The following is a 24,761-nucleotide window of genomic DNA, read 5'->3' on the forward strand; positions in this document are numbered from 1 at the left end:
TTTATAAAAATCTTTCTCAGAATAATTTAGATATAAATCTTCCAAATTGACAAAAATTTCATTTTTTTTTTTTTTAAATATCTTTATTGTTACCTTCAGTTTTAGTTGTGGGAAATTTGTCATTTCTCTGTAGTTTAATCTCTGCTGTCCAGCACACCTTTTAATATATATATATATATATATATATATATATATATATATATATATATATATATATATATATATATATATATATATATATATATATATATATATATATATATAATTTAAACCATTAGATATTAAATTAACTTATAAAAGACAAATAATTCATGTGTTTTTAAATAAAGGAATGTCTTCAACATTCAAAATTTATGAAGATTGGTTAACAGAATCTATACCAAGTGAGGTTCATCGCAGCTATGAAAGAGCTTTACAGAAACTTTCTTTATGTACAGAATATGAAGAAAAGCTTGTAAGTTAATATCTACAAAATGTATTAAATCAAATATTCAAAATGTATAACTACTATATATAAAATAATGTATAAGTCATATTAGTGCTATAATGTTATTATCTATAAGGTTATGTGTTTTTAGTTTTTTATCATAAGATTAGGAATTGCTTCCTAATCTTATGATAAAAAAGTTATTTTTTTTTTAACTTTTTTTCTTAGCGGATATCTTTATTGAATTCCTTCTTATTAAATATTAACTAGCTGTCATCACCCATAAAATACGGGTTTTGGTACATTTATTCAACACCGACTTTTTCTATACTTATTCCTTACTTCAATAATTTTTAGTAATCGGTAAAAAAATAACTATATATGTATAGAAAAACTATAATCATTGTTTACTTTTTAAAGCTATGAAAAAAAAAAAATTTTCCTTTATAATTAATTTAAAAAAACTTTAAATGTTTCTTTAGTTGTTGTGCGAATTGCTATTTATCAACAGATTGGATATTAGTACCAGTCTAAATAGTAATTAGAATATCTGCTTGAAATTAATTAATTGTTTTTTTCATTATTATGTTTATCTCTTCGTTTTCAACTTTACCGTAACCATCTTATGGCTGCTATTATATAGCATAGTACAATTATCTCCAATAATCTTATAACGTTTGCAAGTTATGGCTATGCAAAATTTCCGCCATCCCAAAATGAGAGTTCTATTGAATTTAGTGCCAATAAAAAAATGTTAATTAATTACCATCGGTATGAAAAGTTAAAAAAAGCATGAGATGTCTTAAATATGTGAAATTAGAAACTTACCATGACCTGTATAATACTGTTCATGGTAAGTCTACTCCACACTGACCATTTTAATGTATGTATATATATATATATATATATATATATATATATACCCACACACACACACAATATATATGTTATAAATTTATAAACACACACACACGCATACATATACATACAAATAGGTATGTATCTGTCTAGAGGTATATACATAAATATATATACAGCTTTGGCCAAAAGTTTGGAACACCCTTGCATTTTTGAAGGAAACGACACATTTTGTCATATATTATATAACTACCATAACAATACGAAATTAATCTACAGTCAGTAGGTCATTAAAAATCCACAGTTAGTATTTTGTATATTGTCCTCGACTCTTCAGAACAGCTTCTATTCGCCTGAGCATCGAGGTCACCAAATTCTCACAATACTGCTGACTCACTTCTACACGCTTTATAACCTCTGTTAGATCCTTTTCTGACGTCGGTGCTTGCTCAGCAACCTTTTGTTTAATTAAGGTCCACATATTTTCAATGGGATTGAGGTCTGGGCTTGATCCAGGCCATGGACCTAAGACTTCAATCCCAGAATCCCGAAGCCAACTACTCACTGCCTTTGTTTAATGGCAGGGAGCACCATCATGCTGAAATGTGGTGCAATTGAGTATCCCTATATGATGGGGAAGTTTCTCTTGTAGGATACTAAGGTAGACCTGACCATTGATCGTTGTATTTCGTGGCATGAACCAGATACTTCCCCTGCCCGCAGTGCTAAAGCTTGCCCAAATCATGACCGTAGGTGACTTCTTTACCGTTTGTGTTACATATCTGGCATTGAAACGTTGATTTGGTGGTCTCCTAACACGACATGACTTTGATTGAAACTGAGTGAAGGTAGCTTCGTCCAAAAACATCACATTCCTCCAGTTTTCTGCCATCCGGTGCCGGTACTTCCTGCAGAAGGCCAATCGGTCTTTGATGTTTTTAGCAGTCAACTTGGCTTTTTTTGCAGCACCATAGCATCAGAGATTGAAATCGTTTACCAATCGCCTCCTCATTGTTCGTGAACTTGGTGGGTCCAACATGGATGATGATATAGCTGAGGAGGACCACGTGGGATACAGGCCCTTTGGATGAGACGATCAGCTGATAATGAAGTTACACGTGGTCTTCCAGATCTTTTGCGTGAATCCAGTGTACCCAACTCTGTTGCTCTACCAATCCCTTTGATGACTGCCAATCGGGATACCCCAGAATGGCTGAAATTCTCTTTTTAGAGAAGTTTTGCTGATGGAGCACCATAATTTGCGCACGTTTCGCGAATGACAACTCCTTTCCACGTGCCATTAGAAGATTATGGGTCGGAATATCTGCAAACACACCAAGAACAAAATCGTGAATTGCAAATATTTACTAATATTTAATTAACTACTAAGTAAAACAAGATAAATTGAGCATAGAAATCAACCTTACTCCTTCTAAAATATAATTTATAATTTCTACCTGTTTGAAATGATTCCAAAATATGGACGTAAAATAAAGTTGTATTTAGAGTCCAAAAATAGTAATTTATAACCTGTAAAGCGTGTTAGCAGACGTCTACACATGCACGTGAATCAATCTAAGAACGATCCACACATATATACCCCCATGGAAATATATATTCCAAAGCATCCATAAATTATTTATATGTATTATACATATTAAAATGGCTATTTCACACATTTATTGTGTTAAATAGAGTAATGTTTTAATGACCAAATTTGGATAAAGTATAACCCTATAGGCATAAATCAACAAATATGAATTCTAGAAATACTAGTATAAACCTTAGAATGACAAGCATAATGTATTGAGTAGTAGATGATTAAAATATAGGTGTCAAGATTACATTCTCATCAGGACCATTAATTGTCATCAGGGAGTTTCGAAGGTCTGGCTCCTGACCAATGGTCAACACCCTGTGAACACTACCTTGCTAAAATTGAGCACATGCTCAAAATTTGTAAAACACCAGTATTTTGTGATGGGATGGTTTGTTTTTTTATTGGCCAACTCTGACCAGGGTCTTTGTTTATCTACTTGTGAATGTCAATGTAAATATTCACATAGATATCATATGACATTTATTATGTACCACAGACATACAACATAAAGTGATAGTCATATTGGTAGATATTTATAAACTATAACTATAGTTTAAAACTTAGTAATATGCAACTAATTGAGAGAAAACATAGACATTGATCCCCTTACTAATAAATATTGGTACATATACTTTGTCTTTAAATATAATTGTGAATAGAATAAAAGAAAGTTAAGTAACAAAAACATGCGTGCTTACCATTTTCAAAGTAAATATTATCTTTTTGGTTTAAATCATGACAAGGATGTAAAATGTGTTCTTGATGATGAACATCATTCTGTCGTTGTTATAAAAGTTAAATTTAGAATTATAAATGAACAGTTCTATACAGGTCATGTAAAGATTGGTAAGAATCTTAATCCGCCTAAATATCTAAAGAATGTAAATAAATTGAAGTAATTTTAAACTCACCGCTCTGTATCAGAGTTCAAACAGAATAGCATGCGGTTTTAGAAATGACTTTTATGCTGAATAAGTGACTGAGGCAAGCGAGGTCTCAAACGCTGATGATAAATTTGCGTTAGTTTGTAGAGTCTTGATGAACCAGAGTTTTTTTTCTTAAAAGGTTTTGCATTTCCATTTAGATGATGTTGTTGATAGAGGGGTTGAAATAAAAGCTGATATTCTTTTGTACAGTTGTTATTGTTGGTGTTTAGTGTGTACTAGTAAGTCTTTATTGATTTTAAGTTTGTATGTACTGATAGTGGTTTGTGTGGAAATATGTCCTGTAGTTGTAAGTCTGGGTCAATCATATTCCAGTTATTAAATTTGATTTGTTGTCCAATGGGAGTATATGGCGTAGCTATCATTAGTCTTTCGTATTTTCCTGCGCTTGCCTGTTGTTGATGAGTTCATGTTGCGTTTTATAAAGTACTTTCTTAATGTTATTGTTGATGATGTGCAGAGGATAGTCCCTTAGTACTAGTGTCATAGTTAGGTATTTTTGAAGTTCTTTTTGAAGGTTGGTAAATTCTGTATTGATAGTGCAGTATCTAAGAGCTTGGCTGTATATGGTGCCCAATATGGTGTGTATTGGATGATGTGAGTCATAATGAAGTAGTTCCATTGTGTCAGTTGGTTTTCGGTATATGGTCGTGTTAATGTTCCCTTGTTCATTTTTGTACAGTAGTATGTCTAGAAAGTTTATTAATGTTGCTGAGTGATTAAAAGTAAATTTGACATATATGTACTCATATATGGTACCATCTGTATCATGACATATACGCAACAAATTTCTAACAGTGTTTTCATGTTTTTAAAAATTTTTTAAAAGCTTTTTAATGTTTATAGAAATTTTAGGCTTTTTAAAAATTTCCCTTTCATTTGTTATAGTATATAAAACTTTATATATGTTATACATGTAACATCTATAGGCCTTTACAAATGTTTTACTTTCTATTCTAGAAAATTGGAAAAGATTTTTAAAAAAATTAAGTGTGTAAAGGAAAGGATTTGAACAGCATATAAATGCTATAAATCAAATTTAATGAGATATTGTCAAAATGAAATTTTCAAGTAAAAGTAAATCTGTAAAGTTTGATATTGTTTTTAATAATTTACATAGCTTGAAGTTTACATGTTAGATATTTGCATAGGCTTTTGTTCACATAGATAAAAGACAAATCATTGCGGATTGTGGTCTCAAAAAAATGCCTAATAGCTTTTTAAAATAAAAGATATTTTTGTTTAAACATTTATTAACAAATTAACAAAACATAACAATTTTCAATAGTTTTCAATTGAATGTCTATATTGAACTAACACCTTATCTGATTAATCTAAAAAAAGTAATTGAATTAAAAAAAGGAAAAAATACACTATTTATTAACTGGAATCAATTTATTTATACATAATAACAAAACAAAACATATAAAGAAAAGTATACATTTACAAAAGTATTTAACTAAATTTGCATTATCAATTAACAATTGGTAGATTAACCAACTACAAAAATACTAATTATAGATGCAGCATATTTTTTTCTCACCAATCTCCCTCCTTATACTTTACTTTCTACAGGATCCACTGTCTATATTTAAAAAAAAAGGGGGGGGGGCTTTTGTCCTAAATTTAAACCCCGACCTTATGTGCCTTATGAGATGTGGGCCCTCTATTTGTTCTGCAATATACTGAAAAAGCATTATAAGATATATCTAAAATGGAAAAAGTTATGATAAAAGAAGTAAAAACATACTAACACTACAAACCAATTTGTTACTGATGTTAAAAATAGTCAATCTGTAAGAAAAGTCATTTATTGCAAAGACAATTAGATATTACACAAAATAAAAAAACATTAAAGCTATCAGTGCAAACAAATTTTGTAATTCGACCAGAAAATAAAATTATTCTTACCTTGATTGTGGCAAACTAATTTCTTTTTAAACTCTTAGTTAATGACCAACATAGTAAATTTTAAATAATTAAAGTTTACTATGTTAAAACCATATTCTAACAGTAGACAAAGTAAACTTATGATGGTTGGTAGAGCACCAAACTAAAATAGTAGAACTAAAGAATAGAATAACAACTAAATTTAAAAAGGTAAAGTTTTAACAACAATCAATAAAATAAATAGCTGTGAAAAATTGATTTTTAGGTTCTTACGTTAAGAACTTATTAGATGCCTATGAATTAATACCTAATTCAGTGATAACTATTGATTGTTATGAAAATTATTAACTGCAATTTAAAGTATTTACAAAATCTTAATTGACAATATTTTATTTTGACACAGAGAATCATAAACACTGTCACAGTAGCTCTCAAATCATTATAATATTTTGCATGTTCTGATAGATTTGCATGTTTTGATAGTGTTTAGTGTGAAAACAAAATGTATAATTTTTCAACAAAATTTTTTTATAAATATAACTTAGTGTTAATTTATATTGATATTAAAAGAAAAAAAATTTGGTATTTTTCAACTAATTTATTTATTTACAGACAAAATTTAAAAAATAGATCAATTAAAAAAAAAAATTAAACTAAAAACATTTAAATACTTGTTCTATTTGTAGATGTAGTTAAGAATTTTCGACTGCCCACTCTATATCTTCCAACTTTACTTTTGGTAAATTTTCGGGTAATTAATTAGGTGATAAAAATTGAGAGAGTATCTTATCGCCTAATCAAATATATAGAGGACTTTTTTTTAGGAGTAGACAATTGTGCCCCTCCACTTTGAAACCCATGTCATCAGCTATGACAGAAAAATAAAAAAAAGATACTGCAATTTCACAACTTAGAAAATCAAACACATTTTATTTAAACAGACCATAACTAAATATATAACTACTTTACATTTAGATAAATATAAACTTTAAAATTGAAGATAAAGATAAGTTAGAATTTAAAACCTACAATGTGTTAGGATTTAAAACCTACATAGTTTCAATACATCACCTACAAAACAGAACATGTTTAATTAACTAAAAAATTAAAAACTTTAGTAACTTTTAAAATAGATTAAAAAATTACAAAATATACAATAAAAGAGAGATTCAAAGATATTTCTAGGGATGCACCAGAATTCCGACCGGAATTTTTGTCTTTTAGATCAATTCGCTTCTGACTGGAATTAAAATTTTTTTTTACTTTTTTTTTTATGATATGTGACACAGGCTGTGTAAATAAATCAAAAACTCATCCTACAGAACAATAAAGAACTAAAGGTAAACTGGGGTAAAAAATAAAAATGTAATTTTTGCAAATGTATTTGCAATACTACTGTTTCTGAAAATAAGCTTACATTTGTATTTTTTACCTAGGTTTACCTATAGTTCTTCATTGCTCTGTAGGATAATGATTTTTTGATTTATTTACACAGCCTGTGTCACATGTCATAAAAAAAAAAGTAAAAAAGAAAGTTTATTTACATCCAAAAGCAAATTGATCTAAAAGAAAAAAAATCCGACCAAAATTTAGTACATCCCTAGATATTTCAGAGACTGTTAAAAGTTAAATAAGAAGTTCAAATACTTACTGCGTGCACATCTACAATGCCTCGCGTATAAGTTAATAGCGTCTGAGTTGACTCTTCCAATACTTTATGCAGTATAGTATTCTAATAGTTTTCTAGTATAGTTTTCTAAAATCTGTCATTGCCGCGTACTTGGTTAAGAATGCTTAACGGGGGCGTGCTAAAATAGTTGTAAAACTCTAAATTTCATCATTATCTTTATATTGGGTAATTTTAAAATTTTTTTTATTTTTAAATAAAATAAATTTAATGAAATGATTTGTTTTAAATATAAAATTAGAATTTTTAATTATGTTCTTAATATAAACACACTTTTTAAAACCCCCTTACTGGTTTTGAAAGAGTTAAGGTCGCTGCAAGTTTAAATCATCAGCTTGCTTTTTTTAATTTTTTTTTTTTATTTTATTTAAAATGCAATACAAAACAATTTTATAGTTATTTTTCTAGTTTATTGTATTCTAAATACATGTATATATTACATAGTCTTTTTCTTTCATCAAACTAAACTTGTTTGTAAAAAGCTAAAACTTATTTAGTTTTTTACAAACAAGTTTATGATAATCATGTAAATTTTATGATATTTCCATATCATAAAATTTACATGATTTTGATATTTGCATAGACTTTCATTTAAATTTTCTTATAAAAGAATATTGAGAGACTCTTTCTCACTATTATCTTGAATTCAATATCTGTCACAGGTTTTGCTAACATGCACAAATGACCATTAATACTACTATTACATTCAGCAATAATATATAGTGATTCATCTCGTTACATTTTCTCTTACTTTTTCAATATCTAAATCAATAGTTTATTAGATATCTCTGAAAATAAGAAATAAAAAAAATGGTATTGAATGTTTCTTGACCAAACAATTGATATGTAGCTGTTAATGCAACTCAATGCAATCGTAAATGTTTATATTTACAACTGTTTACATAAACAGCTGCATTATATTAGATATAAATATCTAGTTTTTGGTTGTTCTAGAAATGTCTAGAATATTTTGAAAAGTTAAAGACAGTTCTGTATAAAAAAAGTCCTAGGATGTTTTAAAAGCTATAAGCAGCTGTTGAAAGTTTACAAAATGCCTTAAAATTCTAAAAAATTATAAAAATGTTTCAAAATGTGTTACAAAGTACAGGTATTATCTTTTCCCAGATATTTCCCAAATTCCAGACATTTCTTTAAAATTTTATTTTTTCCGGATATCCAAATAGTGCAACAAATTTTTAATTATTTGTATGCTTTTATCTAAGCATAAGTTATTATTAATTATTTTTACCTAAAAAACTTGTGTAATTTAATTTAATATTTTTTTAATATAAATTAAATTATAAATATTATTTAAATAAATACTGAAACATATTTTTAAAGAACAGAACCTAAGCCTAAACTTAAACCTAGTCAGTCAATGTATGTACACTTCACTGCACATATCCCTATTTAAGTCAGTTGATTTATATACACTCCACTGGTACTGCAACTATATCAGTAATTGCAATTACTGATAACTACTAGTAATAGCAAACAATTTTTAGTTCTATCTATAAATAATAAATAAAATAGGTATGACCTAGAAAGTTCTTTACACTACCCAATTTATTATATCACATATTGCAATTTTTACAAAAACATTTTTTATGTCAAAGTTTTTTACAAATAAGTTTTTATTAAACAAAGCTTACATATAAATTAAAACATTTTCGAACACATGAGATATTCTTAATTAAACAAAATTTGTTTATTTTTTTCCAGATTTTTTCAGAATGTAAATAAATATTTATTTGCAATACTTATATATTATTTGCATTATTCAGTCTTAATTGCAATATTGAGTTTTTAAAATCTTTTCATTAAAGTTTTCACTATCAAAAATGTAAATGTACAAACAAACTTTGTGAAAATAGGTAACAGCACATTCAAAAAGAATGTATTTTTTTTTATTTTTTTATTTTAGTTTTAAACAACAACATATTTTAGTATATTTAGAAATTCAATATTAATTATTTATATAAAGTTTTAACTACATATATATATATAAATATATATATATATATATATATATATATATATATATATATATATATATATATATATATATAAAATTATGATATATATATATATATATATATATATATATATATATATATATATATATATATATATATATATATATATATATATATATGTTTAATTATGTTTTTATTTTAGAAATTATCAATTAATACTGCTACAAATGTACCTAGTTTAAAAGAGTATTTAAATTATATTAATTATGAAATAAAAGATGGCGATCCAGCAAGAATACAATCTATTTTTGAAAGAGCTATTAAAGATCATTGTCTTGAACATGAACTATGGATAAAATACTTAAATTATTTGGTAACTTTAAATCAATTATTCTTGGTTACAATTACTTACAATTTATTACTATTTGTCAATGAATATATTATTAGCAATTACTATATTTACTAAACTGTTTATGAATTATGTTTAATACATGCATATAATATATACTATATAAGGTAAATGATCTATTAATTTACTGTATCTATTGATTGTTCATATTTTTTAAATTTGACCAATTAATAGGTACAGTAAATTAATATCCTTTATTTATTTATATATAGAATTAAGAGCCTTAAAATCATTTAATGATTTTAAGGCTCCTAATTCTTTAATTATTTAAAAAATAAAAATAATCAGTTTAATCATATTATTTACTTATAATTAGTATTTATTGATACATACTATTTTTACATATACATACTATTTTTTCGGGTTTGTTTTTTATAATACACATTATAATTAATATTTATTGATACATACTATTTTTATATATACATACTATTTTTTTGGGTTTGTTTTTTATCATACACATTATAATTAGTATTTATTGATACATACTATTTTTATATATACATACTATTTTTTTGGGTTTGTTTTTTATCATACACATTATAATTAGTATTTATTGATACTAATATAATAATATTTGTTAATAGTATTAGTATAGTTAATAAATATTAATTATATTAGTATTAATATTAAATATGATTAATAAATATTAATTATATTAGTTTCATTATAATTAAAATTTATTGGTACTGAAATCTATTTTTGAATCTGTTTTTAATGATACAGGTTAATTTGACCTTTTTTTGGATTTGTTTTTAGGTGAATAGAAGTAATTTTTTGATTATATCTTTAACTTATCAACATTTAACAAATATATATTGTTTGCAATATATTTTTAAAGGCTGACTAATACACTTAAAAAATAAAATTTTTAATTTTTTCATTAAATCATAAAGTGAGATATTTAGTATTATTTAATATTCAAACGTTTTACATTTTAAATACCTATTAAAGTGAGAAATTATACTCTCATCATCATCTGTAAAAACTTGGAAGCAATTAAGCAAGTAATTTTAAAGATATAAAAACTACCAATTTAATGATAGCTTAAGTTTATTAATATAAATTCTTTTAAGGTTATCTCTAATATTTATAGTTAATATATGAGCATAAAAATAAAACATCAAGTTGATTAAGTTGTGTATTTTTATTTTATCATTAAATTTCTAATAATATTAATGGTAATGATGATGATGATGATGATGATGATGATGATGATGATGATGATGATGATGATGATGATGATGATGATGATGATGATGATGATGATGATGATGATGATGATGATGATGATGATGATGATGATGATGATGATGATGATGATGATGATGATGATGATGATGATGCTGATGATGATGATGATGATGATGATGATGAGGATGATGATGATGATGATGATGATGATGATGATGATGATGATGCAAACAAACTCTTGTGTGTGTGTGTGTGTGTATTTATATATATATATATATATATATTTATTTATTTTATATATATATATATATATATATATATATATATATATATATATATATATATATATATATATATATATATATATATATAGATATAAGAATTTGTGTTTGAGGTGTGTACTTTAAGGATGACCCAATAATTTAAACTATGTTATAGTTATAATTGATATAAATTTTTCTTGTTGCAGGATTACAAGTTAAAGATTCCAGATATAGCCTTAGTTGCTCATGTAAGATCTGTAAGAAATTGTCCGTGGGTTAGCTCATTATGGGTCAAATACATAAATGCTCTGGTATGTGTTTCAAATAGTTTAAAACAATTTTTATTCAATTGGAATATTGTTATTTTATGTTTTTTAGTTATCTCCACACTATCTACAGAAAATTATCTCCACACTATATACGTAAAATTGCATATAGTGCATCCATAATCTAATTTAAAATAATTTTATGTATATACATATAATTGTATATACTACATCAATAAATAACTGTAATTGTTAACTGTATTTAAATATACAATTCGTTGCGGTATAAATGTCATAAATATGTTTTGAAAATCATTTCAAGTTGTAAAACCAATTTATTATGTTGTTACTATCACTAAAAAATTGAAAATTTTGGTGTCTGTAAGTTCTTTAATTTTTTAGTTTACTGTTATCTTTTGATAGATGCAAGTTTTTAAATATAGTTCACTGTCACATTTTAGTATGAGCAAGTTTGTAAAACATAGTTCACTGTTATATTTTAATATAAACAATTTTTTTTTAATATTTTATTATTGTATTTTAATATCTACATTCCTAAATATAATTTAACATTATGTTTTAATATCTGCAAGTTCCTCAATATAGTTCACCATTATGTTTTAATATCTGCAAGTTTCTAAATATAGTTTATTTAAAGATATGTTGCTTTTATGGCTTATATTATGTTTTATTAATTATGTATTAAAGTATTAAACCATATGAATGTATTAAACCACATTTTTGACTTTATAATCCAAAATTTTTTTTCTCAGAGTTATAATATACTTTGGATTGGATTGTTGATAACTTTGATTGTTTTATCTTACTCAAAGATTTTTTAGAAAATTAATTTATTGAACAGTTTTACAATTTTCTGATCACATTACAAAATAAAACTGTATTTACAATCTTTCATTTCAAAATGCTTCATTACTTTTTAATGTTTTAAAAACTAAAACTTTATTAAAATAGCTGCAAATTGCTTTGGAAATCTCTCCATTCTTCATGCTTTCTTGACACAATCAATTTTCAGTTTTTTATATTATATTTCCAGACAGTTTTTCAAATCTTCTTTCAATTGCTTCCTTACTCTTAAGCTTTCTTTTTATTGTTTTACGTTAACTTAATTAGTAGTTGCTTCCAGCCTTTTTTGAGAATTTCTGTTAATAAATAAAAAAATTTATATCCAAAAGAAGATTTTTTATTTAATATCACCTATTTGAGTAGAATTTGATTTGATGTGAGTCCAAATAGTCACCACTATTTGTGAAGCAACATAATCCTATTTAACTTTAGGTTTAAAAGATGATTTTAAAATTGATTTTTTTTTTATTTTTAACTACCTGATATTACCACTGATTACTGAGCAATTCAGTTAGCAGGTTTTTCGGGGGTTTTTCTACAAAATAATGAAATAGTACTTATTTAAGAAAGAACTAAAGTCAAGTGCGTCACAAAAATAAGTGTTGACAAATAATTACTATTTAATTTTTGTTATTATTTTTATGTTTTATTTTTATTGTTTTATATTTCAAATGGTAAATTAGCTAATTGCTTTATAAATTATTTACAATAAACAATATCAATATATGAAATAATTCAGTATAAATTATTTTGTGCAGTTTAAACAATTTATTGTTAACATTCTTCTTATCTTTGCTAAATTGATGTATTTTGTTAATTTTCCTTGTCCAGGTGGTTGTTGATATTGTTAATCTTCCTTGTCCAGGTGGTTGTTGATATTGACTGTTTTTATTTGTTATGCTGAATAAGTATAATATCGTTGCTGCAGGGCATTTCTATACCAGTGAGTCAAAAAAAAAAAGAAATTAAAAAATGATTATTTTTTCTATTTGTGATTTCAATTTGTGATTTTAAGATGGAATTCAAAAGAAGATATGTGATATTTTGATTATCCAAAAGTAAAATTATAGGAGACAAGTTTTTCTTCCTTTTTTAATTATTCAAAATTTGCAATAAATATAAATTTTTTTCAACACAAAAAACAAAAATTCTTATTACATGTGAAAACTTTCTGATATGTTGATTGTTAAGTTCTTGATTTTTATTTGGAAGAAAAGATCAGTAGAATGGCTCCAGGTCGCAAAGATGATGCAATTAATATGAAAAAAAAGAATGACACATCATTTATATGTAGAAATCCCATTTTATTTAATAAGGTTTTCAGTTTTTGTAAAAAAATTTTGTTTTCCCTCAGAAACAAATTCGTCCCATGCTGATGACCATAGGAGAATTGTATTCACTTTTTAAAAGTGAACATATTAATAAAAAATCTAAGATTATCGATCTGCAAACATTCTATATCAAGCTGGTAAACAATCTTCCCTACAATGTTTGCCTTTGCATTTACAATGAAAATTTCAGGTTGTTAATGAATGTATTTCAAAAAATGATTTAGTATAATGTTAGACATAGTTGACAGATCTGTGTGTAATCAAAACTGCCAATCTTGTATGTTTATGGGATATAAATCGAACTGTGGTTTGACAAAGTTTAATGAATATATATGTTTTTAATGTAATTGACTCATTTGGTGATGATTCAAACAAATCGCTCTTTGTTTTTGACCAATGGTCCTCAGAATGGTCCTCAGAAAATGCGCAGAAAATCAAATAACCACTAACATCTTTGGGTGCATATTGCTTTAACTTTCTTATTTTTGTATTAACCTTTTTTTGTTATATTTATAAACTAACTGTTCATCCATTTATATTTTTAATTCTTCTAATTCTTCTAAAAAATTTAATTAAAATCAGATGGATTTCAGTGAAAATTACACTATAATGGAGCAGAATGAAATTCAATCTGCTTACTGAGTTCATCAGCAACTAACGTTAATACACATTCTTATTGCATTGAATTCAGTCGTTTACTTCATAGTAAATATGCCGTCTTGTTCATTATCAAACAGTCATTAAGCTATTATCAAAGTATTTTTAAATTACACTTTTTCACCAATGGTCCTTCAACACAATTCAAAGGTTCATATGTTATGACAGCCATGATTAATTTGTACAAATTGTCATCTGCTCTTGTTGAGATTCGTTGGTTATTTTTTGCAACATCACATGGATAGCATAAATGGAGAAATAAAAAGAATAGTTTGGGCAACAGTAAAATCTGGAAAACTGTCACAGTTAGGAAGATTTTGTGAGGATTGTAAGTGAAAAAATTCCAAAATTAATGTAAGTCATTGTTTAGAGAAAAAACTTAAATATGAAAGTTGTAGATACAAAACTTTTGGTTATTAAATATTTGTTTTTTTAAATCATCTTGATTACAAATGAGTTTATTACCGCAAACCAAAGTGAGATCAATGAGATGCTTCTCAAAGATAAATTTAAAGTCAAGGGTATTCGTTGCCTTAACTCTTTTCTTTTTAGTGTTGATGGTGCTCTTTTGTAACCAATCAAAAATGGTAAAAATTGTTAAGAAACCATCCTCTTCATTATTGGTAAATACGGTATCATCTCCATCTGAAAGTTACAAATTTAATACTATTATCCCTGGTATATTCGTCTTTGTAGAATTGCATTCTGCTGGTAGAGCAAAGACATACCTTGCCGAAGTATTAAAAATTGTAGATAATATGGCACATATTAAATTTCTAATAGAACAAAATGAACTCATTTTTATATATCCATCTGTAGAGAACTTTTCCTGGCATGACTTGTGTGAGTTAAAACTGTTAATACCGCAACCACACTTTGATAACCATAACACATTATTATTGAGCCAAAGTGTTACAACTAAACTTAATGTAAAAAATTTGATGTTTTAATTTTCTTATTTTTAATATAATATATTAAATATATAATACATTATTAGTATTTAATATTCTACATTAAAATATGGTTTTTTAATTAAATGTACATTTGATATAATTAGTATTGATATATATGTTATTTATGATTTTTCAATTATGATAGTCATGATTGATTTCCAAAAATGCAATCCAAAAATCTATAAAAAACAAGACACCTGTCACTGATACATTTTCAGGGAAAATAGGGTTCATTTATTAGTTGTTTTTTTTTTTGTTGCTTTTTTCTGTTGCATGCGTGACTCCATTAAAAAATTAATTTATTCTATAATGAAGCGACTCATAGCTATTATATTTTGTAATATATACATAAAAAATATATATATATACATAAATGTCATTTAAGTCAGAGATTACGAAGTGCATTATTTTCAAAATAATTAATGCAACAGATGCAATGTTTTGTGCGTGATTTTTGGAAATGCCCTACAGTAAATACACAAAGCTGTTTTGTCATTTCTTATTGTAGTTCATATACAACTTTTTTTTTTAAACATTTTTAGGAGCGGAGTAATAAAGACTATTCAGAAATAAAAGGTACTTGTTTATACACACGCTCTTTTAATCAGTTTAAACTCCACTAAAATTTTAAAGTTTTGACCAGGTTTTTCAACGAATTCAAATATCAAAGTATTAAAGTTTTTTGTGTTCCTAATAGAAAGTGAACATGATGGTAAATCTGATGCAATTTTTATGTTCTAAAGATTTACACCAGATAACTGATTTTTGTTTTAATTTTTGGGTTAATTAACATTGATATATAAAATTGATTAGTCTATTTTTAATTAATACTTATTATTACTCCCCCTTCTGCACCCTATAATGTTAAAATACAAACCTATTAAATAAAGAAATAAGCTGAGTACTCATCCACACTGCTACTACCCCCATAGGTGAGTTTAATCAAAGTTTTAATGTTATTTTTTATTAAAGTTGCCCAAGTTATAGTTAATTGAAAGTTAATGAAAGTTGCTTGGGAGAAAAGCTATAAAAAAGAAATATAGTTCTTATGTTGTCAAATTTGAATCACAAATGTAAAAAAGGATCAAAGTTTGTTTTGAGAAAAAATAAGAGGTGAATAATTTATTAAAGTAAAAAGTGATTTTTAAAGCTAATATTCTTTAATTCAAAAAAAAACTTTTTATTAAAGATATTTAACAATTCACTTGTAACAAAATTATTTTGTATATACACACATATATATGTGTATATATATGTGTGTGTAAATATATATATATACATATTTATATATATATGTGTGTGTGTGTGTGTATGTGTATATATATGTGTGTATATATATATATATATATTAGTGATGTACCGATAACACTTTTTTGGCCGATACCGATGCCGATACCGATTAATTAACTAATTATTAAAGTTTTGAAGATATAAAGCCATAGAATTTTAAATCGGGTAAATTTTTGACATATAATATCTGGCCATATAATGCACATTGGAAAGGAAGGAGGCGTGGACATCCTGGTTAAATGCTTATCCGCGGTGTTAGTTGCTTAAGTAAGTATTTGTACAGAAAAAGGGGTTTTGTCGTAAAAACTTAGGTTCCTTTGCTTCCCTCAACTTTATTTTATCATTTTTTCAAATAAACCCACAGAATCTACAAAAATATTACAAAAGATACATAAAGAAATCAGTGAAAACCTGTTTTTTTTGTTGCTTTTGTCTTATTTTTTAATTTTAAAACTTTTTCAAAAATTTTTCAAAAAATTCTCAATTTTTCAAAAAATTCTAAGCGATGCTTAAAGTTTAGATTATTTATTATTTAATTATTATCAAAATGCAGGATAAAAGTATTAAAATGCCATCGGTAATGCATATCGGTAAATTAATAAAAAAAGGCCGATACTGATTCCGATTGTACAAAAAGTGGCCGATTAAGCCGATGTCGATTAATCGGTACATCACTAATATATATATATATATATATATATATATATATATATATATATATATATATATATATATATATATATATATATATATTTATATATATTTATATATATATATTTATATATATATATATATATATTTATATATATATATATATATATTTATATATATATTTATATATATATATATATATATTTATATATATATATATATATATATATATATATATATATATATATATATATATATATATATATATATATATATATATATATATATGTATATATATGTATGTATGTATAAGAAATTTGTTTTAATAGAGGTATTTAACCAGTCATTGAAAGGTGGTTTTTCTGAAGCCTCATCTTACTTACAGTTATGGCTAGCAGATTGTGATTATCATAGAAGAAAAGCTGTTGAGTCGTCATTTGGTACAAAGTTTAGGTTTAACTTTGATTGTATTTTGTGATTTTGATTTTTTTGTCTTAGTGTAAAGTGAAACATACATTTGTGGAAATATTTTTAAGATAATAAGTCTTGAATTAGTCCAAAAGTCTTGAATTAGTCCAAACTATGTTTTTATAATAACACAAATTTGTCCTTAGATTTAAAGTGTTATACTTAAATTGTTTGTGTCTAAATTTTATATTTTCATTCATGCGGTTTGATAACATATACACAACAACAGTTGCATATTGAACAGTAAAAAACACAGTAAAAAGTAAAAAATTACTCAAAAAACCTTTTGAAATAAGTAGATTTTCTAGATTTATGAGTGTACTGTAAATTACTTTCATGAAGTATTTTTCCCATATGTTTCCCCATTTCCTGTTCATGTTTTTGTTATGCTGTCCTTGATAATGACATTGAAAGTCCAATATATCTGAATGAAACCAACTTTGTTTCTCTTAGTAAGTTTTTATGTTCTCCTTAAATTTATCAAGTTGAGCATTGAGTTTATGCATTTCGATTGATATTCTGCATTCCATTTTGGCATAATTCTTTTTAAGAAATTAAGTTTTCAACCTTGTTTTTATCCAGGTTAAGAACTGTAACAATTGTTCCAAGCCTCTTCCTCCTGTTTACAATCTTCTTGATCTGTGGTCTGATAAAAATAATCTTACTTTACTCTAGACAATTACTGAACATCTTGGAGGTTTTTAAAAGGTGCCAGCTTTGTCAACTGCAGTTACGAATTGCTTGATGAGGCCTTACTTGATGTGGCGAGGATGCATAAGCACTTTCTATCAGCACCTCCACTTAACTTTCCTTTTTCACAGTAAACTAGACAAACTCTGGAAAATGGACAGTATACTCTGTCTTTTTGTGATAATGTGCTATAGTGTATGCTGTCCCTGAAACAATGGGGACAAAGAAATTTATTGAAACCTAATCAGAAAAAAAAGAGGCCATACTTCTCTTTCTGATTTGAGAAGTATGGCCTCTTCTCTTTCTGATTAGGGAAGTATGGCCTTTTCTCTTTGACTGTAGCTGAAAAACTGTAGTTTGTATTTCCAATATTTTACTTGCTGTTAGACTTGCTGTTCTCTGTTGAAGATGGGTCTGCCCTCTTAAGGGAATGGAAACAGGCACTGACTGAGCTATACAGGGCCAACGAACGAAGAACTGTTTGGATAAATGTTTTATGAGATCATCAATGCATAAGTAGTAGTATCAATTATACAGTTATGTATAATTGATACTACTACTTATGCATTGATACTACTACTTATGCAATACTAATATCTGACCCAAAAGGTCAGATATTAGTGTTGGCAACACACTGATTAATTATGCCTGCATATTTGATTGCATTCTTATCAACTTATAGTAAAATATCTTACATGCATTAAAATTTTATTTAATTCAATCATTATCGTTTTTGAATACAACATGGCTACAACATCAAAACTTTTAATGGAAGACAACAAGTTTGAACAAGTGATTTCTGCACATTTGAAGATCTCTTAGAAAACTGTTTAAAATATTACTCAGCAGATCAAGTTAAGAGATGGTATCAATCCAGGAAAATCCTGTGGAAGGCCAAGAACTCACTCTAATAACCAACACCATTTAGGCAAGAAGCTCACAAAATCTTACTCAGCTGTCTCCTAGTGCAAATGTTAGTACCCACACAGTTTGATGACACCTAGCCTAGGACTTCGACTTTACTGTGCTGCTTTAAAGCCATGCCTTTGTCAAAAAAATGTTTGTGATTGCCTCATTTTGTAAAGAACGCAAGAATTGGACTGGTAAAATCTAATAATGTATCATGTTATCAGACGAAGAGGAAGTTAAACAGTTTGTAGAACACAAAGTTAATGTTCGCTGGTCACTAAACTTATGCTTTCCCAATTGCGAGTCTCTTGTTGCCTCAATGCCACAAAAAATAGAGTCTGTTTTAAAAATTTGAGTTGCTATACAAAATGCTAAAAAATGTTTTATACTGACTTTGTATTATTTTATGTTCATGTTGTTTTTTGAATTAAAACATAGTTCTAGTGATAAATATACATTACTATACAGTACAAAAACAGTTTTTTGCTATGAGTATTTAGTGATATCTTTTTGGTCGTTACTGTATAAATTTTTGAAGCAGGAAATTTCACACCTCACTTAATCTAGAGTATCGTATTAGTATATAACTTATTCTCCTATAGTACATCGATAAATTTGGAAACTTTGTCTATTGTAACTTCTTTAAAGAAGCTTCATATATCTAAATCATTAAAATTCTACAAAATAAACCACATCTTAACAACATGAACATAAAATAATAAAAAAGTCAGAGTATAAAACATTTTTTAGCATTTTGTATAACATCTCAAATGATTTGAACAGGCTTTATTTTTTGTGGCATTGGAGCAACAAGAGACTTGCAATATACAGACATTTGCGGAACTTTATATACCAAAATTTAATTCAACCTTTCATTATGGCTTTCCTCAGATCTACTAGTGAGATTGAGATTACTAACAGTTTTGTATAGGGATTAAATTAGGTAATTGCCCAGCCAATGGGCAAAAATATAGATCATATTTCCTTAGAGCCATGTCTTGACAGATTTTTTAGCCTGAAATGATTGTTTAACTTACCTTCAAGTACTGTCTTGAAATACTAGCATGTGAAATGTGATGCCCAGGACTTGTCCTGATCCCAACAAGCTTGCCAAAGTATGCTTTGAAGGCACCACACATTTTACACATTTTTAAGGCACCACACATCTTGCTTCCGCTGAATACTTTTTGGATAATATCTTTATATATTATCCACACAAGTTTAAAAAATCTTCTGCAAAAAACCTCTTGTTGCTATTCTAATTAATAAATAACTCTTAAATATGATTTTTCGCCCTTTTCACTACTTGTATGACTACTTTTGTACTGTTTAAAAATGTTCAAGAACGTTCAGAAAGTTTTTTGAAGTTACAGAATATTCTGGAAATTTCTCAGACCTTCTTGACACTTCAAGCAGTTCAGAGAAATTCTAGAAGAATGCTCAGAATTTTCTTGAAAACACGCAAATGTTAAATTATTATTGTCCTGGTCACAGAAGCAAAAATTTTGTGGAACCACAGAATGCTCAGTATTTACTAAACACTAAACAGTAGACACTAAAATTTCAATATATCATTGTCTTGGCCACAGAAGTTTTTGTGGAACAACCATTTTCTATTTGTTTTTGCCAAAACAAGTTAGGAAAACACACTTTCAACCCAAGGATAAAATAATTATGATTGGTTACACAGTGTAACCAATTAAACATGCTATAAAATTTTCTTTTTATAGTATAATTTAGTTAAAATCTATGTGTTTTTTCTTAGTTGTTTGCCTAATTTTGAATGATTTGTGTCATTTATGCTAGTTTTAAATGTTTTGTTCACCTAATTGTCTTTGTGAGTCTCCAGTTTACATATCTTATTTTATTTCATATTTCGTTTTTATTGTTATAGAATCTGAGAAAGTTGATAATCTAAGGCAATCATTTGAAGAAGCAATCACCTATATGAATCAGCGTAAGTTTTGTGGTATTAAAAAAATTTTACAAAAAAAAAGAAAGAGATTAAGAATGAGTTTTGGTTGAATGTGTTGCATTGAGTGTTGCAGGTGCATTTGAATTTGTTGAAGATGACTGACAGCTATTAGGATTTTTATTTTTAATGTTGTTAAAATAATATTTGCTAATTTTATTATGCTTTTTATTTCTTTAAATTTTGTTTTGTTGCCGTTGATAAACAGGAATGCTTATCTCCTGATATGTTTGATCATAAATTTGATAAATCTTCTTATGTTTTGAACTTGATACCCTGACAAAGCTGCAAGAGATTACAACATACACAACTTATTAATAAAAAGAAAGATACACCTAAGGGGGAAATCCTCTCAGATATATGAAAATATATGAAAAATTTAAAGAGTTTTTTTTTAAGCAAAGTTTATCATTGATTTACAATTTTAAAACTGAATTTAAACTTAATTTTGCTAAAGATCTTCTAGAAATATACTTTATTGAAACATAAACACTTTTATTTTTGAAAAATTTGAGAAAAAAATTTCTGGGACGTAGCAAAATTTATTTAAAGCAATTTTGTTTCTTTATTAACTTTATTTAAAGCAAATTGAAGTTATTCTAATAATAAATTTAACAAAAACATAAAAAGTTTATTTTTGGAGAGCAATAGAATTATCAGGTAAAACAATAACAGTTATACAATTGAAAGTAATAATAAAAATAACAAAGACAATTATAATAATAACAATTTAAATCAAGCAATAATGACATTTATAAAACCTCATCATCAGATACAAGTAATACTAAAATTACAATTTTTTTATCATTAATATTACTTTTCAGTAAATATTATTTTTTTGTGTCAAAATTGCTGAAGATAGAAATTGTCTTTACAGCTCAGTCTCTTTGATTTTAAATGACAGTAAGCATACTTCAAAAATTCTAAGATTGCTAACGTCAATTGAGATATTTGAAAACATAAACTTTTATGCAAGGTATAATTATATTTTGAGTTATTTTAATCAACAGAGATAAGAATATTTTCAGCTTGCTAATTTGTTTTTTATAGCTGTTTCATTTAAATGCTCTGATAGTTTTTCAACTATTAATGATAATATAATTTCAGAACTTCTTTTAAAAGAAGCATATTTAAATTGCTTTAATTAAACATTTTCATCGTTTATTTAACTAATATCATTATCTAGTGTTATAAAGCAACCTATTGAATCTGTCTATCCTGAAATTGGTTTTAAAAAGTATCATAGCTTTTTTAACACTGTTATTAAGCCTCGTATAATTTTTATTGGTATTGCTATTACTTTTAAAACTACTAGTTGTTTCTATAATACCTTTTAAAGATACAAAAATAATTCAGACTTATCTTTGATACAAAAATAATTCAGATACTAAAATAATTAAGACTTAATTTTGAAAAACTGTATACATCACTTTAATTTATCAGAATAAGTATAAATAGATTTTTCTAAAAGTTTTGTGTTTGAAAAGCGTTTGATGAATTTTACAAAACAATGCATTTATTCTTTCCATTTTATTTACCATTATAATTACTAATAACTTGTTATAACTCTTAATTATATTGCTACGTCTAATATATATTTATTATATATATTTATTATATATATATATGTATATATATATCTGTGTGTATATATATATATATCTGTGTGTATATATATATATATATATATATATATATATATATATATATATATATATATATATATATATATATGCATACAGGGCTCAATTTAATTTTTTATAAAGTCCCGGACAAAATGTCTGAGCAAAACTTGTTTGGGTTGGACAGTGTCCAATCAAATTTTAAAAGTATAATTTTTACAGTTTCACAGAACCGAGTTATGCAATCAAAATCTTTGTCATGTTATTCAGTTTATTTAATGTTAGTCTATTGAAGTTGTAGTTTCTTATTATTTAGAATATTTCATCGCAGACTTTTTTTAGATAGATGTAAATTTTCACGCTGTAACTGACAACGCTTATTTATTTTAACAATTTGACAATAGCTGTTTTGATGTTTTAACAATTTAAAAGCAATTAAAAAAAATCGTTACTCAACGAATAACTTTTAATGATTGATCTATTTTAAAGTTTTTAATTTAGGCAAAGGCTTCAAATAAAATCAAAAATTAGTTATAATGATCGTTCAAGGAAAACGTATTATGTGTAAATTGAATGTTATATTTAAATTTTTTTTTAGTAGGTATGTATTTTTTATGATAAATTTAAACGTTTGAAACTATTTTTCCGTGTCTTTCTTAAAATCTTTCAAAATATTATTCTTTTAAGTTACTTTAAATTATGAATAAGTTAAAATAAATCTTTCCATTCTTTAGTTTTTTCAATTTTTTAGTAGTTTAAGTTTAGCTTAACGTTTCTTTTTCCAGCGCATTTCTGAAATGTTTAAATTATCAAAACATCTAAACAGTCATGGTCAAGTTGTAAACAAAAAAAATCATTTGCGTGGTCAGCAATAGCATTCGATTGCATGCCGGAATTTAATTCCACTCGGTCTAAATGTCCAATCCCTTTGTAAATTTATCGAACAATCTGAGGTCATAGCTGGACAACGTCCGATGTCTGACCTTTAAATTGAGCCTGATGCATATATATGTGTGTGTGTGTCATATAAAAGATATATTCTAAATGAAATTTTTTTTTATAACATTAAGTTTACATTTTATGTGATATTATCATAATTTTTTTTATGCTTTTTAAATATAAGTAAATCTAGATTTTTTTGATTGTTTTCTCTTATTACAGAATTTGGATTAGAAGGTGATAAAGATTGTGTTTTAATGAGAGAATGGGCATTTATTGAAGTAATTTTTTTTTAATTTTACTATTTTTTTTGAAATTAGAAAACTTAATTCTGATCTTACGCTGTTAGTAAATAAAAGATAATCAAAACATAGAGTACAACTATGTTTCTAGCTCTTTACAATATAAAACATTCATTAATTTTAGATATTTTAATCCAGAAACTTTTTTTAAAATTAAAAATGTAATTAAAAAGTACATATATATTTTTTTACTTAAAAGCTCTCTTGAGTACTTAAGTTATACCATACTGCCTTTGGTCGAGTTATTTAGACTTAAATTCCTATATATACATATACATATATATGAGTGTATATATGTGTGTGTATATATATATATATATATATATATATATATATATATATATATATATATATATATATATATATATATATATATATATACACACAAATTAAAATAAATTATTGCATTTGAAATTTTTTATAAAAACGGCGACAACCCAAATTTAATTGACCAGAATGTTATTAAAAACATTATGAATGTTTTTAAAACATTCTGAATGCTTTTAAAAATATAAACAATGTTTTTATTTTTATTTATTTTTTACTGTAAATCATGCGCGAAGTGTTGCTACATCGACTATCTTATAGCCTGCTGCTAC

General features: G+C 25.9%; 1 protein-coding gene across 2 annotated transcripts in view; it reads left to right on the plus strand.

The window, feature by feature from the left end:
• LOC101241110 (squamous cell carcinoma antigen recognized by T-cells 3) overlaps nt 1–24,761 on the plus strand; it is a 117,287-nt gene that overhangs the window by 51,911 nt on the left and 40,615 nt on the right. For both annotated transcript variants that reach the window (XM_065807200.1, XM_065807202.1), the window contains 7 exons: nt 330–454; nt 9,585–9,755; nt 11,455–11,559; nt 15,862–15,895; nt 17,590–17,700; nt 21,222–21,284; nt 24,083–24,141. In XM_065807200.1, the coding sequence (XP_065663272.1) occupies nt 330–454; nt 9,585–9,755; nt 11,455–11,559; nt 15,862–15,895; nt 17,590–17,700; nt 21,222–21,284; nt 24,083–24,141 (668 nt within the window). The remainder of the gene's footprint in view (nt 1–329; nt 455–9,584; nt 9,756–11,454; nt 11,560–15,861; nt 15,896–17,589; nt 17,701–21,221; nt 21,285–24,082; nt 24,142–24,761) is intronic.

The sequence above is a fragment of the Hydra vulgaris genome, chromosome 10 (assembly GCF_038396675.1).
Source record: "Hydra vulgaris chromosome 10, alternate assembly HydraT2T_AEP".
NCBI classification, from domain to species: domain Eukaryota; kingdom Metazoa; phylum Cnidaria; class Hydrozoa; order Anthoathecata; family Hydridae; genus Hydra; species Hydra vulgaris.